At 29.5% G+C, this 16,245-nt stretch overlaps 2 protein-coding genes across 3 annotated transcripts; both read left to right on the plus strand.

Moving 5' to 3' along the window:
- The first annotated feature begins 5 nt into the window (after positions 1-5).
- On the plus strand, positions 6-2,042 carry LOC114936873 (BRISC and BRCA1-A complex member 2). The gene is made up of 5 exons (XM_029310207.2): positions 6-112; positions 198-507; positions 596-897; positions 1,024-1,404; positions 1,474-2,042. Exons 2-5 carry the CDS (start codon positions 420-422, stop codon positions 1,843-1,845), a joined length of 1,143 nt encoding a protein of 380 aa, XP_029166040.1. The 5' UTR covers positions 6-112; positions 198-419; the 3' UTR covers positions 1,846-2,042.
- Positions 2,043-2,300: 258 nt separating this feature from the next.
- On the plus strand, positions 2,301-16,211 carry LOC114936928 (SIN3-HDAC complex-associated factor). 2 transcript variants are annotated; one of them, XM_029310278.2, is made up of 6 exons: positions 2,301-2,404; positions 7,350-7,452; positions 7,766-7,919; positions 8,294-8,462; positions 8,829-8,985; positions 9,225-16,211. In XM_029310278.2, the coding sequence occupies exons 2-6, from the start codon at positions 7,379-7,381 to the stop codon at positions 9,646-9,648; spliced, it is 978 nt and encodes a 325-aa protein (XP_029166111.1). In that variant the 5' UTR covers positions 2,301-2,404; positions 7,350-7,378; the 3' UTR covers positions 9,649-16,211. The 2 variants fall into 2 exon arrangements, with proteins under 2 accessions (XP_029166111.1, XP_029166110.1); XM_029310277.2 differs by lacking the exon at positions 2,301-2,404 and adding an exon at positions 5,894-6,895.
- Positions 16,212-16,245: the final 34 nt, after the last annotated feature.

The raw sequence follows: 16,245 nt of genomic DNA on the forward strand, positions 1-16,245 counted from the left end.
TTCTATGGTTGTAACTAATTATTTTTTGGCAATATTTCTTCTCTTTCTCTCTTGTATTCAATACGAAGCAAGACAAAACAATAAGCAATAAACTGATCGAAGGATTTGCAAAGTATTTAATTATCTAATTGTAAAGTATATGTGATCGAGTAATATATTTCGCCTTCTAATTAATCCTCAATAATCGTTGATTGCAGATAGTTTCGAGAAATGTCAAAATTACAGAAACAGTGAAATGTTTCATAGTATTGTCTAAAAAGGAATGATATCTAATGAAAGTTGACTCAATTATATATATACAGTGTATTATTGGAAGTATAAACTAAGGACCTGACCTAAGAATTGAAAGTGGTGAAGCATCAATTCACACATCTAGATTATGCGATTATAGTTTTTGTAGTGTTAACAATTATAGTAAGATGCTAAATCAACAACATCCACTCTTAAGCACTATAGATTCCTACATAGAGCCACTTTTAAAGCGTGTCTTGCAAACTAAAAGACTTGGTAAGTTTATAATGTTAATCTTTATTATATCTCATTTATATTCAATAATTATGTCTAGTGTTTTCATTATGTATTTTATTTTCTCAAGGAATATGTTATGGTCTGATAAAATTGGATTCGGCATCATCAAGTTGTGACAAAAACAAAAATGATTGTTTCAAGTTATCAATTCCCTATGCAGGGGAGCATCTTGTCTGGAATATATTATTTGATTCACAATATCCTGAGATGGGTCCAGACTTCATATTCAACGATCAAAATTTCCTAGCGGATCCGGACATTGATACTGTGTCTTCTTGGGTACCTAGTCTTGCTAAATGGAATCCGAATGATACTGATGCATTACTCAATGTGCTGACTGAATTATTATTATATTATAAAGACCGTCAGGTAAGCAATAATTGTCAAAATTACTTTCATCTATGAGATTATTGTACATGTATTTTCAAGATATTAAAAAAATATGTTCTTGTAATGAAATTTGTAAGTACATTTAAATTTTTTTTTTATTTCCAGGTACAATTACTTGGAAAGCAAGGAGATCGTTTGCAATTTGAATACAGCACACTTGTTTGTGAAACAGAGATATTTACAGAAGATATAGAAGTGATAATGTTACCATTAGGGACAAAGCCTACAGAAGCAAAATTTTTTATTCGCATTGCTATGGATTATTCTCGATTACCTCCACGTATTAATAAATCGCAAAATTATGAAGCTGTGCTCAGTATCACATTTTACGGACCAGATTGGAATCGTATTTTGCCGCAACTTTATCTATCCAATATCTTAGAAGATATTTTTGGTGGACCAGAGTCTTTACATATTCCACCATTTCCGCCTAATAAATATCTAATGGATTATGTTCCTGAAGTGAAGAAGTTTATGGATGAGAAGGTACAAATCTCATTTTTATAAATAATTGCACAGTTTACAAAAAATATTTATATATACTTTCTATTGCAGATACAAAATGTAATTCAAAACTTTGAACGAAGAAAAAATTTTATTGCGACTCTAACTGTATTACAGCGTGGTAGCATATTGGAATATGATGCTATAGAATTTAATTGGATTAGCATACTGTTAGAGCAACGAGACTTTCATTTTCTTGTACATTTTCATCTCCCATCAACATTTCCGAAAGAAAGGCCGCAAGTGACATTACAATCAGTATATCACATGACATCGCATGGTGCTTTATACATAGAAGTGTTGGAGGATATATCGTACAGTCCTAGATGGCCGATAACGTTGATGGTTGATAAATTTTTGACATACATAATGGAAAATGCAGTTCAAAAGTTTCAGGCAAATTCGATCAAAAATCGCTATTAATAATTTAATCTGAAATTATATTTTATTATAAAATCTATATATTTAATAGTTGATATTGTGAAATAAAAATGATTTGGTTTCAACGTGATGAAGATACGAATTTGCGTGTTTCTTGTGCTTAATTTTTAATTAGCATATTTTTCTTTATTATCAATTATATTCTTTTGTTTAATAAAATATTTATTTAGAAGCATTAATTAATTTTTTCATAAATAGTGCGCCTAGTTGAAGATCTATATGTTATAATATTTGGTTTTCATATTTTTAGTTTTCGAAATTAGAAGAGAAATCAAGGCCAAACTTTCTCAAGACTTGTTCACATGGAATCACGATGAAAGGTTTACGCGCATGAAGAATTCACTCCGGACCCCGGGAGCTGATTGGCCAAAAAAAACCTGTCGCGCGTAATTCCCTAGGATTATTTCCCGCCGAATTCCTTCCCGGCGTGCGGAATGCGAAAGTGGCAGCAGTGGCGTACGTACGCAGCGCGAAGAGCGTGCGCAAAACAGGCTCGTCCGAAAAGTGTCCGGCCGCCGTCACCTGTCTCGTGAGTCTCGAGGTAAGTGCTCGCTTCATTAATCGTGCCGCTTTATCAATAAAAAGCTCTACGGGATCGGCGGCCGCGCCAGCGCGGCCGCGTCGCGCGAGACCGTCGCCGAGCGCCGAAGTGTCAGTGTCACATGTCGAGACGACTTGCCGCGCGACTGACAAATATGTTCTCGCGGCCGCCGATACTGACTCGTCATCCAGCGGCTTTTCGCGACCGCGTCGCGACGCCGACGTCCTCCGCTCCTGTCACGCGAAACTCGACCGCGACCCAGAGATCCTCTCGTCCCAAGTAGTCTTCTCTCTTGTGGTTATGGCGCGGATTTCTCCCGCGACTTCTCGCGAAACAGCTTTACGGACCACGATGCGGCGTCGTCGCGTTTGGGGACTCTCGAACGCGTCCTCGTGTCTCGTAAGCTCGCGCATTTGCGATTTTTCCAGGCTGTAAATGCATAAATTGCGAATTACCCGCACGCTTGTGTCATATGTACCGCGCGGAAGCGTCGCAGGTATCATCTGTCATGGCGCATGCCGCCGCCGTTATCAGACGGCCGACTCGAGCCACGGCGAATCCCGGGTTTGTTCGCGTTTCAACCGCGCTTTTCGTGCTTCCCTCTCGTTTTCCGCTCGCGTCGAGTTGATATTTCGGAAAATAATAATGCTTGACAATTTTGTACGTTTACTTCATTCGCGATTTCGTGGAAAGTGCAATCGTACTTCTAGCGCAGTTAAAAAAAGAACAGACTTCTCGTTTCTTATCTGGATTGTCAACTTCGTCTAACCTAACCCAACCCCTGTTCTAACCTACCTCTATCTATCTCTATGCACACGGATGATTTAAATCGTCAAGCTCACGATTAAAATTTCATCAATGAGAATGAAGAAATTTGTATTCCTTCTGTTCGGATTAATCATAGCCTTAATCTTCAATTTTCAATTCTCGTACAGATTCGTTAGCCTTTTGACATTTTGTTTATTTCCCTTATGACAAATTCTGAATAATTTTATTGTTGCAGTTTATCCATATTTTACTTCTTCCAGATGAACAGTCTGTATTAAACGACAATCTACATTCACGAATAAATTTAATTTAAAGAATCCTAATTTAACGTGTGAGAACTCGAAAAAAATGATTAATTATTACGGAAACGAAGTTGCCGAATTCTGTCAGTTCACGCATGTCGATCATATGAGTATGTAGACGAGGGGGCTTCTGAAAAGTGGAGTGGGGAGAGAAGAAAGGGAAATGGGGGCCACGATGGCGGCCGCCACGCTCTTACACATCCTTTCTCGCGACCCTCTTCGGCTCCCTTTCGTCGTGTCCTGTCGCGCGTCGTCAACCGCGTGCAATGAGGGGAAAGCGCATTAACATTTTTTTCTCGCATGCGCAGGCGCATTTTCGACGCCAGTTCATTTTCTCGGTAGAGCAAAAATCGCTGCGATTATTAAGGAAATTAATTAATTGAACAACATGAGAAGTACATAACACAGAGTTTGAGGGAAAAATATGTGCCATTTTTTTGGAGAAAATTCGAATAAACGCAACATGTCATCGTTAATTTTACTTGCAAATATTAAAAATTGATTACTTCAGGATTTATCATAATTTTAATCAAGATGTACATTATTCTCGACATTACTCTCGTGTAGAAAAACATTTACATTCTATAATTCTTCAATCAATTTTAATTATGTACTTCTGTTCCTTTTGAAAAATGCAACATCACTCTTTCTAATATTTTTTTTAATTTTGCGACTTAAAAAATGACATAATCATTGATATTTTACATATTATCTCTTGATATTTATTATTAATTAGGATCTATTTCAACTAAAGACAAACCAAAAATCTGTGATCCAAAAATGTATAAAATCCAAGCAAAGCTATTCAAGAATATTTATGAAAAAATATATATTCTGCAGTTAATATAAATCGATTGCATTTGATAAGAATTCGCAGCAAAACCGGTAAGAACAAGCAAGAGAGAGAAAGAAGAAATAAAATGCGCAATGTAGAAAACAGCGATGCCATGTCGACAAAACATGGATGAGCTAAAAATATCACAAAGCACAAAACAGAGTGCAACGTGCGGATTATTATGTGAGGCGCGGCTGTTCTCAAAATAACGTTGTTTTTTTTATATATACATGCGCTTATTCATATATTTTCTTCCGACACAAAATTTCTCGTGTAACGAAAGCTATGAAATTCGCTCGAAAATTCGCGCAAAGCTCGCAATGATATTCAAAATGTTATATATATATATATATATATATATATATATATATATATATGTATATATATGTATATATTAAAAATAAAAATATACTGCACAATAAAAATAATATACAACTGTAATTAAAAAAAAAATATATGAAAATGAATAGAATATTATAAATGTATAAAAATATAGATCTCGAGTTAAAAATTAATATTTATACGCACGTAAATAAATAATTGTTGGCAGCTATATCAATTAGTAATTTTGTAAGATTGTCTTATCTCACAATGAGATATATGCAATCATTAGTTGCACCGCTATCAGTGATGACCTTCGAGAGATCGGGGTCAATCCTGATAAATGATCGAAAATACATTAACACTTCGCGGTAAACAAAGTCCCAAAAATAGCATATTTTTTTCATTTCTAAGTCGGATTAAATTAAATTGTTAAATCAAAAGAATCTATAAAAATTACATTATTTATTCGGACAATATCAAGTCGACCATCTTTTTCAAGATAAGGTTATGAGAGAAAAAATTCTTTCTCTCGCTCTCTCTCTCTCTAAAAAAATCATAGATAAAGTAATATAATAGATATATAATGCAATAGTATATTTTTTCTACACTTAGAGAATACTTTTGACATGCTAAGATCCTGAAATGTCATATCGATTTAATATCGAAAAAAAAATAAATAAGGAATAAGACGTGAAACAATTTCCTTGACGCGTTTCAGATTTAAAACAATAATAATGAAAACGAATCTTCCATTCGCGTGTGTGCTTGTTTGTACTCTAACCTTGTCATTCGAAAGTGTTTCGTTAGCGAACACGACGGATACGTGAACGAGTGCACGTGTGCACACTAGAGTCGAGAGCGACTCCGAAGGAGAACGAGTTTGTCGAGTGTGCTCCATCTCTCTCGATCTCCCGCTGTCGGCCAATCGAGATCGCGAATTCGGTCACACCCCCCGCTCGGCCTCTTCGCTCATTGGCCGATCGTTTGATCGTGACGTCGCTGACCCGCTTTTAAAATTCGGTAAACAAGATCTCGCAAGAGCTCGACAAACGGCTTCGCGATAATGCACGATAATCGAAAAAGAAAACGTTCCAATTATTTCTTTTATTATTGTCAAAAAAATCGCGAACGAAACGTCATTAATAAATATAAATTTTTACGTTATAAATTATAAATATCATCCCCGATTTTAAGACAAGATCATTTTATTTTGTCAAATTAAAGTCTAGTTCGCGTAGAATAAAAAATGTGTAGTTTTGGTTAGGTTGACACCTCGCAAGGGCAAGTACGCGCGAAATACGCGCTCGCAATTAGTCAAAGACCGCTCGACGAATGAGGGGGAACGAGGAAGAACGCGTTTGCGCAAATATGAGTGGTGGGGGAACGCACGGACTGCGCATGCGCGCGCTGCTTGGTGACGCTACCCGGTGCGCACATAGCAAAGCCACGCTTCTCTCTGTGTCGCGTCACGTTCGCCGACTGTGCAGATATCGTTGTAAACAAGTGGCTTTTTATCTAAAAATATTATTGATTATATTATTAAACACGAGTCCATCCGATTATCGATATCTCGAATAAACTGGAGTAAAGAGCGCTAGGAAAAGTGAAGGTTGCGTCCCGTCAAAGTGACAAGAGACGACAGATTTTCTCTTCCATTTTGAAAGAACAAGTGGCAGAGGCAAATCGGCGTTATTTTTGCGAACGTACACACTTGTCAGTGTGATTTTCGTTTTCGATATCATCGGTGGTGATTCGAAAAAAGAAAAAGGACAGCAGCGGAGTAAAGGGACAGATATCCGTACAGATTCATTTTGGGAGAATTATTTAGTGACCGGATTAAAACGGCGTCGTTTCTATACCTGACATAAGTTACTTGCATATTTGGCAAAAGTTTTGACATTGCAATAATTAATTTTCGGAGAAAGATTATACGAGAGAAGTGAAGAAGTGTGTCGCTGTAGTTTAAAAGGGACAGATATCCTTATTTTGGAGTAAGGAGAACACGTGATCGTGTCGGCGTCCCTTTTCATATTTGGCGACGTGTTTTTACGTCGACATTGTGACGGTGTTGCTTCCATTAACTTCCAGAAGTTCGATCTTTTTGCGCTTCTTCTACGAAACATGAAGCTAATCGTAAACGCGCTTGATGAAATTAATGATTATCGCGACAATTTTTACAAAGACTTAACGTTATTCTCGTGTTTATTGCTACGACCGTATATTTTGGACAATTCCACATCTTCGTTACCTCGTGAACATCAGGCATGTTTAACTTCAAATATCAATCTTAATTTAACATATTGTACAGTTTCACCGCATTTATTTTCATACTATGCGAAATTCGTACAGGACGTATCCTTTATAAATTGTTTCACATTTATGAGAAATTGGATTTTTATAAAATTTTGCATAAATATCTTAAATTTTAGATATTTTTCACATTAAGTTTCTGTTATGAGATATGTATAATGCTACTTTATACATGTATATTTTTTATTTTTTATTTATATCCAATTTCCTATTTGAATAGATTTTAGTTTTTGGAATATTTGTTCTGTGAAAAAAATTTAAATATATGAATAATATATATTTTAACTTTTGATATGATAAGATGAGTAAAAAACAACTTTGAAATTTTGTTGAAATAAAATGTAATTGTTTATATTATATATGTAATATATATTTATAATAATATAATGTATTGTTTAAATTACAGAAACGATAGTGATTCATACAGCAGACAGGATGTTCAGTTTTCACAAACCAAAGGTGTACCGATCTAGTACAGGCTGTTGCATTTGTAAAGCCAAATCTAGCAGGTAGAGAAATATGCTAAAGTTGTGTGTGTGTGTATGTGCATGCTGTGTATTATACAGCAACATAATAAATTTGTAATAAAAATTACTGTTTAATTATATATATTCAATTCATATTTTAGTATATTGTTACACATTAATGTTATTTAAAAAATGTTATGTAATTTATAATGCATATGTTATTTCTGAGTTAGTATCATGATATATTACAATTATATATATTTTACTAACAATTTTATTTTTAATGATATAGTTTTATCGTATGATATATATTGTATGTATTTTATAGCATAAATTGTTATCAATTTTGTTGCAGTTCGAGATTCACAGACAGTAAAAAGTATGAAGACGACTTTATGCCATGTTTTCAGCTTGAGGAGAGGCGTAGTGGTGAAATATGTAATGCATGTGTGCTTCTAGTTAAGAGATTCAAGAAGCTACCTCCAGGAAGTAATCGCAACTGGAAACATGTTAGTATTAATCTTAAATCATTATCTTGACAAACTCTTATGTTATTAATATCAATACTAAATTTAAATTAAAGAATTCAGGAAATTGGAATTAGAAAATAAAGTATATATGTAATATATAAAAATCAGGTGCAGAAATTGAACGCAACATATACTTAATTTTTTCGTTTTATTATTAAATTCAAGATTATATGAATACATTATTTTTTAGTAAATATCTTATTAATTAATCGAGATATCAAAAATATTCTTAATAATTATTAATGAGAAATGCATATTATTTGCATAATTTTTCTAAACTGATGTTACTGCAGTTATATGTTTTATCTTCTACAATTATTTTTTCTTTAAGAAAAAACAATTTGTTTGTGCAGGTTGTGGATGCACGTGCCGGTCCAGGTATTAAATCGCTGACAAAATTTAAAGCAAAAAATAAAAGGAAACTTAAGGATAAACCCGACAAGTTTCTCAAAAAGAAACACATTTACATAAAAACAGAGACAGATCGAGAACAAAGTCCGGCGATGAGCGATGATTTAACTGGTTAGTTACAAATTTTTAATTAGAAATAAGATTTTATTTATTTATATTTTATTTGTATATTAATATAAATTCATAAAATTAATTAATAAAATTTTAATATAACTATAGTTTTTTATTAAATTTATAATAAGAATTTATTTTTAATCAAAATTAATTAATTCAATAAGTTTAAAAAAAACCATAGAAATAAAATATTATTAGATTATAAAAAAAAAGTATATATATTAATTTTTTTATTAATATATGATTCAGCATTTAAAAAATGCTAAACTTTGTATGCCAATAATATACAATAAAAAACTAATACTTGTATATATCTTAATGATAATATTTGATAAACAATAACAATTATTTTGTTCTTTGCAGAAGATTACAGATTAACTGATAGTAAAACTTCGAGCAGATCAGAAAGTGCTTCAGACGACGACGATATTAATGCTAGTGAAAAATTGGATCTCACTTCTGAAGATCAAGATATTAAAGAAGATGATTTTTATTTCATTGATTTATCATACTACAAAAGGTAATATTAAAATATAAAAAGTATTTAATTGATTTTTATAAACTTATAATAACGAGAATTTTAAAAATGCTAAGAATATATTTATACTGCAAATAAGTACTTCTATACATTTGCATTTATTCAGCATTTTTTAATGATTTATTATAGCAATATCTTTAAAGATGCCAATGTATATACACATGGCGAAATCATATAAATATCAATATACTTATTATAGATTATTATTTTGTTTTGTTTAGAGAAGTGATTTGTTGCGGCAGTATCTTCAAAGGTGCCAATGGCGAGGTAATGATACATCCTTCTTTTCTCAAACCCTGCATAAGCTGTTTCACCAGGCGGCAGCTTACTGCTTCTTTGGCATCCATTAGCCCCATTCACAGTTCGGCATCTGTTAGTCCTGCTCATAGCGTCGAATCTACATCATCATCAAATACAGAAACAAATTCCAAACAAAGTACCAAGACATTCAGCGATTCATCATCTGATTCCGGTTACGACGAGTCTTCTAATCAGTATGAAAGCAAGATAGCAAAGAACGTTCAGATCAAAGATGTGGAAATGGAAGAATCCATAAGGTCCATAGAGCTTGAACAATTATCGAATTGCAAATCCTTGCAAACTATCAATGTCGGTAATCAGTCACACCAGTCGGTCTCTAATTAATGTCGGCCCTTCGTAGAAGGTTAATTTATTCCTTATGAAAAAATATGCATAAATATGTACATATATACATATACAGGGTATCCATAAATATGTAAAAATTAAATAATTTTTTAATCGCAAATTTTAATTAAAATCTATTCGAAAAATTTTGATAATTTGAAAGATTTTCAAATCTTCCAGATTTAGAAAGAATTGTTTCTTTATAGCAAAAAATTTTAATTTTTAATTTTGAGATATAAAAGGCTAATTTTTGACATTCGACTCTTGCAATATATATTTATTTATTTTTTGTTTATTTTAGATTGCAGAACTCTTCTTAAATTCTTAAACTATCCTTTAAATTTCAATTTGAAGACGATTCTTCCTTGTGGAGAATATTCGAATTTTAACTTTATGAAATATAAGATTTTTAATATTTCTTATTTAACATTTAAATTATTTTTCATATATTGTTATTAACATTATTAATTCAAAAATACTGAATAAATAATAAACAAAAAACTTTTATATAAAAATAATTTATATAAATTAATATTTTATATATAAAAAATCAATATATATATTTACTATTTTAATAAAATAAAAGAAAAGAATCTTTCTAAGATTTTAAGAGAAATATTTTGTGATTACAGAATAATCCAGTAGAAGATTATTGAATGAAAATGTTCAATCTTTAAATATCAATTATGAGAAAAGTAAGTTTTCTCTGTCTTTTCAAATATAAAAATTTTTTAATCAAAACATCTTTTCAGAATTAACATATCTTGAGATGTCAATAATTAATTGCAGTACATATGGATCACCCTGTATATGCAGATAGATTTAAGTTTAGGTTAAAGTGCACTATTCCCGGGCAGCAAAATGGCTCTGAAAGGGTTTTAATCTTCATTTTGAAGGTTTAAATGCCATTTAGATGCAATTTATCGTGTTAAGAATAATAAGTTAATTCTAGCGATGGACTGACGTAAACCGCCATTTTTCGAGCCGATAATCTTTAAGTCTTAAGGTTTAGCAATATAAACACACATCAAAGTACTGTGATGATATTGTAAAGTAAGAGACGCTCAGATTTCTTACACTAAACAGCGGTTCAAACTGGTGGTTTACGCTCTCGCCTTTCTACACTCAAGTGCCACTGCTTAAAAATGTACACAAGCTGTTCTAGAACAACTAAAGTCCAAAATCCTGATAAAAAAGAAAGTAATATTTATCTATAATTGCATTTGAAATATCAAATTTTAAAAGTTTCAGCTCTTAAAAGTATTTAACTAAATATATAACTTTATAGATCTCTCTATAGATATTTTTATAAGAATTCTTTTTCAAAAATATTTTTAAATAAACATTTTATTTCTAAACTTCCTACATCGAGATGAAATTATGAAAATAGTCTCTTATTATAGGAAATGTTAAAAATATTATAAAATCTTTATAAATTATATAAATTATTTAAAAATTTTATTAAAATATAAGAATGGGATTTTTCATATGATTATGACTCACTAGTTTAAAATTTAATTATAAATATAATTTTAATTATAAATATTCCAAAAAAATTTGGAATTCAAATCGACATTTTTTGTCAAAAAATAATTATCTAAATTAACTGATAAAGATTTTACTTTTTTAGAAGGATATTTGACAGTTGTTTTAGGACATCTTGTACAAGCTCCATGCTGCCAATCTATTCTCGCCCGGGTCCAAAAAGTGAAAATAAGAAAGAGACGGGTTTTTGCATTTATTTCCGAGTCACGTGACGCTCCATGACATAAATTAATAAATAGCGATTACATTGATGATCCTATAGCAATAAATAAAGACAAAGATTTATACAGCGACGTGACTGACAAAACCTGTTGTTAGTCTGTATTTAGACAGTATTAGTAGAAAAAAATGACAGAGAAGAAAAGAGATAGATCTAGATTTAAAAAAAATGAAAGTGGCAATCAGATTGGCAAACTGGACCAGCGATTTTTGATATATAGATAATTTTAGAAAATATAATACTTAGAGATATTTCTATAGAGAGAGAAGAGAGAGACACAAATAAGGGAGAAAAAAGAATAAATAAGTAAAAACTGTTAGTTCCTAGTTAATAAAGAAGAGGTGGGCACATTTTGATTACACGTTTAGCGCACGTTTGTTCAATTCTGATTTTATAGGTCTTCCAGATTTCATCATCTATAGAACTTTTATCAATTTTTCGATAACAAATATATGAAAGATTGATTTCTAGACAGTCACAAAATCTATAGACGATGACAACTGTTATAAATCTTTATTGGACAAAAGGAGATAGTCAGAAATGTAAAGTCGAAGTTATTTAATATAAAAATCAGAAACAGTTCTAATCATTTTTGACTATTTTCTCGATACTTAGCGCTAAACGTGAGAAAGAAAACGGGCTAAAAAATGTATAAGCCGAGTACCTGCTGAAGACAAGTCACAACTGTGATCATATGGTTGTTTTCAGGTTTTTTTTCGTTCTAATTGCGCACGCACAAAAAAAAAGAACAACTTTGATAATACGCAAGAATAGTTTGAATATGTGTATGTTGCAATAACTAGAAATTATTGGAATCTGATATATTAAGTTGATGAAAATAATTTGCTTGCATTTGATTGTTTTTATAAGTTTAAGAATAATATAATAAAATTATGAACAATCAACTTAATATTTATACAGATTAAGTAAAGTCAGGATTATGTACCTAAGAGCTACACATATATCAAGAATTAATCAAACGTGAGAATTGATTATTGATTGATCCAAAAATCCGTGGAAAAAAAAATTAAAGGCCAGTTTTTCAAAACTTTTTTGTAGTGAAGCATATCGCATGTGCGATAAAAAAAATATGTAAATGCTCGAAAAGTAAAATATATTTTCACATTTTGAGATATAAGGAACCACGGATCTATGAATTATAATATTTCTGAGAAAAAAGGCTAAATAAAATGACTCTTTGCTTAAAGATTGGATCTGATTTACAAAAATAAGACATGTGCAATAGGCATTATCAATCCTGTCCAATACTAAGCGAGTCATTTTTGTCTTATTCAAGAAAAAAATTGGGACTAAGTTATTTATAAAATTTTTCTGGTTGGAAGAATCAAAATTATATAGATTTGATGGCGTTTTATTATGATAAAAGAACATGTTTGATAAAATATGTATATTAAAATTAATATTATGTAAACTAAAATTAAATTAAAATGTAAATTAAAATTTAAAGATTAAAAATTATATGTAATTGCCGGCAATTATGTATAATTATTTAACATTAAAGTTTTCTGAAGTGCAAAGTTCTAGATCTCGGATTTTTGGGTCCGCTATTGAATCGCGCAACATCGTCTAGAAAATCGGGGAAAAGCTAGTTTAAATTGCCCATCGGATTTGCAAAAACTCACCGACAATCATATAACCAGGAAACGATAACAGTTTTTTCATAATCAAACATCGAAAAGTTTGATCTATCAAAGGATAACGCCAATCGATCACATTTTTCCCGCGATAGATCATAATTGTACATTTCTGTATGATCTCTTATTATTTCTTTACTGTGAAATATATAATACTAATAATTATTATATCGTCTCCCTATTATAATTTATCGTAATTAATATTTGTGATGATCGAGACTGAATCACATATAGCTCACAAACAAATATAAGTTTATATTTAAATTAAATTTAGCATTTAATGTTTTTATTTAAATCTAAATTTATATTTAAATTAAATTTAGCGTTTAATATTTTATAAAGGTAAACAATACTTGGCAAAGAATTGCTATGATTCCGTCTGGATTATATATAATATATATAATAGATAGATTGTTTTATTTATTTATTTGATAAGCCGACTCTCTCGCAACTAAGTTTAATATTCCTTTTCTACGTAAATTTATATACATATTGTACACACATACATACACACACACATACACATATATATATATATATATATATATTTTTATACAGATCAGTAAAGTTTGCTTCACGATTTCTTTAGCATATAATTGCTTTTAACATCAAAACACGATTGAGAGATAATAGAGATGACAATGGTTGTCAACATATTGTGAAAAAATAATTCATTTCTTATATTATTAAATAATCAATTAATATAATATTAGGATTATTAAATTGATATTGATTAATTAATATTAGCAAATATCATTATATAAATCCGTACTGATATGTGATATGTTGATTGATTAATATTAATTAGCTAATATTATATTAATTTTATCAATGATATTAAATTAAAGAAAAAATTGCAAAATAGTTGCAAATATGACGTTGTAAATGATGTATCAATGTAACAATAGAAAAATATTTGAGTATTTAAATAAATACTCGAATTTTCTAGAGTAGTGGAGAAAATAGATTAAAATGAAGCTCTATTGATGAAAAAAGATATGAAAATATATTGTGTATATGTTTATATACACACACAAAAGTACAGGATACAAAAATTTACTTATAGATCTATTAATTTTTAATTAGATAATAATTTTTTATTAAATTACAAATTTAATAAAAAATTAATAATATATAAAATATGCATAAAATAAAAAATATAGTAATTTAAAAATTATATACAAATATTGTGGAGACAATTGTAAAAGGAGCGAAAGATCAACGAAATTATTTAAATAAACAACGCTCTTTTAATATTGCAAAATTTTTGTAATTACAAAAACATAAACTGTACTTTTCTAAACTGTAAAATTATTGTGTGTATATATATATATATAGTTTTACAGTTTTAAAAATGAAATTTTATGGTCAAAGTATTTTAAAAAATAATGTGATTTTACGGTTAAAAAATTATACTTAAAACTTATTGTAAGAGAGCAACAAAAATATTTTCTCTTTTAATTTCATGATTCTAAATACAGCTAACTTATTCATAATAACTTTGAAAACCGTGCATTAACTCTCCATGCATTATATATCATAGTAGAATTGATTTATCGATGTCAATATTATACCAACGTATTGTTCATAATTTTGTGCAAATTTTTGTTATTTTATCAAATTATTGATATCTCAAAATGATAAACATTCAGTTTCTATATAATTAATTCGCGAGAACACGTGGTAATGGTGTTATCATTGCCGAAAAAAATTGTAATCTAATTTGATCAAGTTTCGATTATATTATATATTTTGTTTTATTTTTAATTAAAATTGTATTAAATGATATATATGTATACATATATAAAATTATAATAATTATTTATTATAATATAAACTGAATATATATTAAATAATTTTATATATATAATATACATATATAAATTTTAATAATAGACAAAGACAATTGGATTGTGTTCACAAAATTTTTGATATATGCATTTTCTATAAATATATATAAATATATCTAAAAGATACAAATTTTATATAATAAAATATTCACTATAAAGACGCGTGTTCTCGCGTATTAAAATTTAATTGATAAACAAATTTAAAGAAAATCTAAATATTGATATGTCCGCAGATGCGTTATATAATTTATATCTCTCGTAAGGATTCTCATAAACATTTCGGAAATTTTGAAATTTTTATATTATAAAATATAGTAATAAAAATGGAAAATAATATACATATGTATATATAAATAATTATTTTCATTCTCTTAGAATAAAATTACTGAAAATTTTGATAAACTTATTTTAAATTAATTACAATTATATTAAATTAATTTTAAATTATATATATATAATTTGTTCAATATATCCGTCAATTCAAAATATTAAAAAATTTCAATACTCTAAAAGCTTTAGGGAGAGATTTAAGCAAAGAGTGAACATAAAATTTCGCATAAACATTAAAAATAACGATTGTGAGACTGACCACTATATCTAGATAACATTTTTTACGCTGCAATATGCATATGTATGTAAGGGCGAGATTAATGGATCCATTAATCGATCGTTTGTGCAAATATGAAATTTTAGCGACGACAAAACCGACGACTGCCGTAAAATTAATTTATTAATATATTATGTTGATCAGAGAAATTCATTCGTTTTTTTCTACAGAGTTTTGATAAAGTTAATAATAGATGAAAAAGATTAATAAACTAAAACGAATGAATTTTTCAATCAATTTAATATTATATATGTTATATATTATTATTATTATCCTCTCGTTACATATATATAGTTATATTACATATATATATGTATAAAATAATTAAGATGATTATGTATAATTAGCTATTATATATTGTGTATATTTATAAGGGACATTATTATATTGTCGGCGATAATCTCGTCGGTTCTCATTGGCCGAAAACTTTTTTTTAAATTTTGGCCGGAATGCTGTGCAACGGACGGGACGATCGATTCTTTTTATAATAAGAAAAAAATGCGCCACCTTGTATCCATGTACAACTTTGTAATAAACCAATTTATTTATAAATTAGTCATTCCTTGAATATTCTCTGCTCGAAATGAGCTGCTTTAAATTTTTTTATTAAGTGAAATATATCTTGTTATGAGAGAATAAAATGTATTCATAACAAGAAAAACGAAATAAAAAATTCTTTAATTAAATGTTTTGGCATATCTTTTCCGACCTTTTTTTAAT

The sequence above is a fragment of the Nylanderia fulva genome, unplaced genomic scaffold (genome assembly GCF_048542155.1).
Source record: "Nylanderia fulva isolate GAGA-0341 unplaced genomic scaffold, ASM4854215v1 Scaffold11, whole genome shotgun sequence".
Taxonomy (NCBI): domain Eukaryota; kingdom Metazoa; phylum Arthropoda; class Insecta; order Hymenoptera; family Formicidae; genus Nylanderia; species Nylanderia fulva.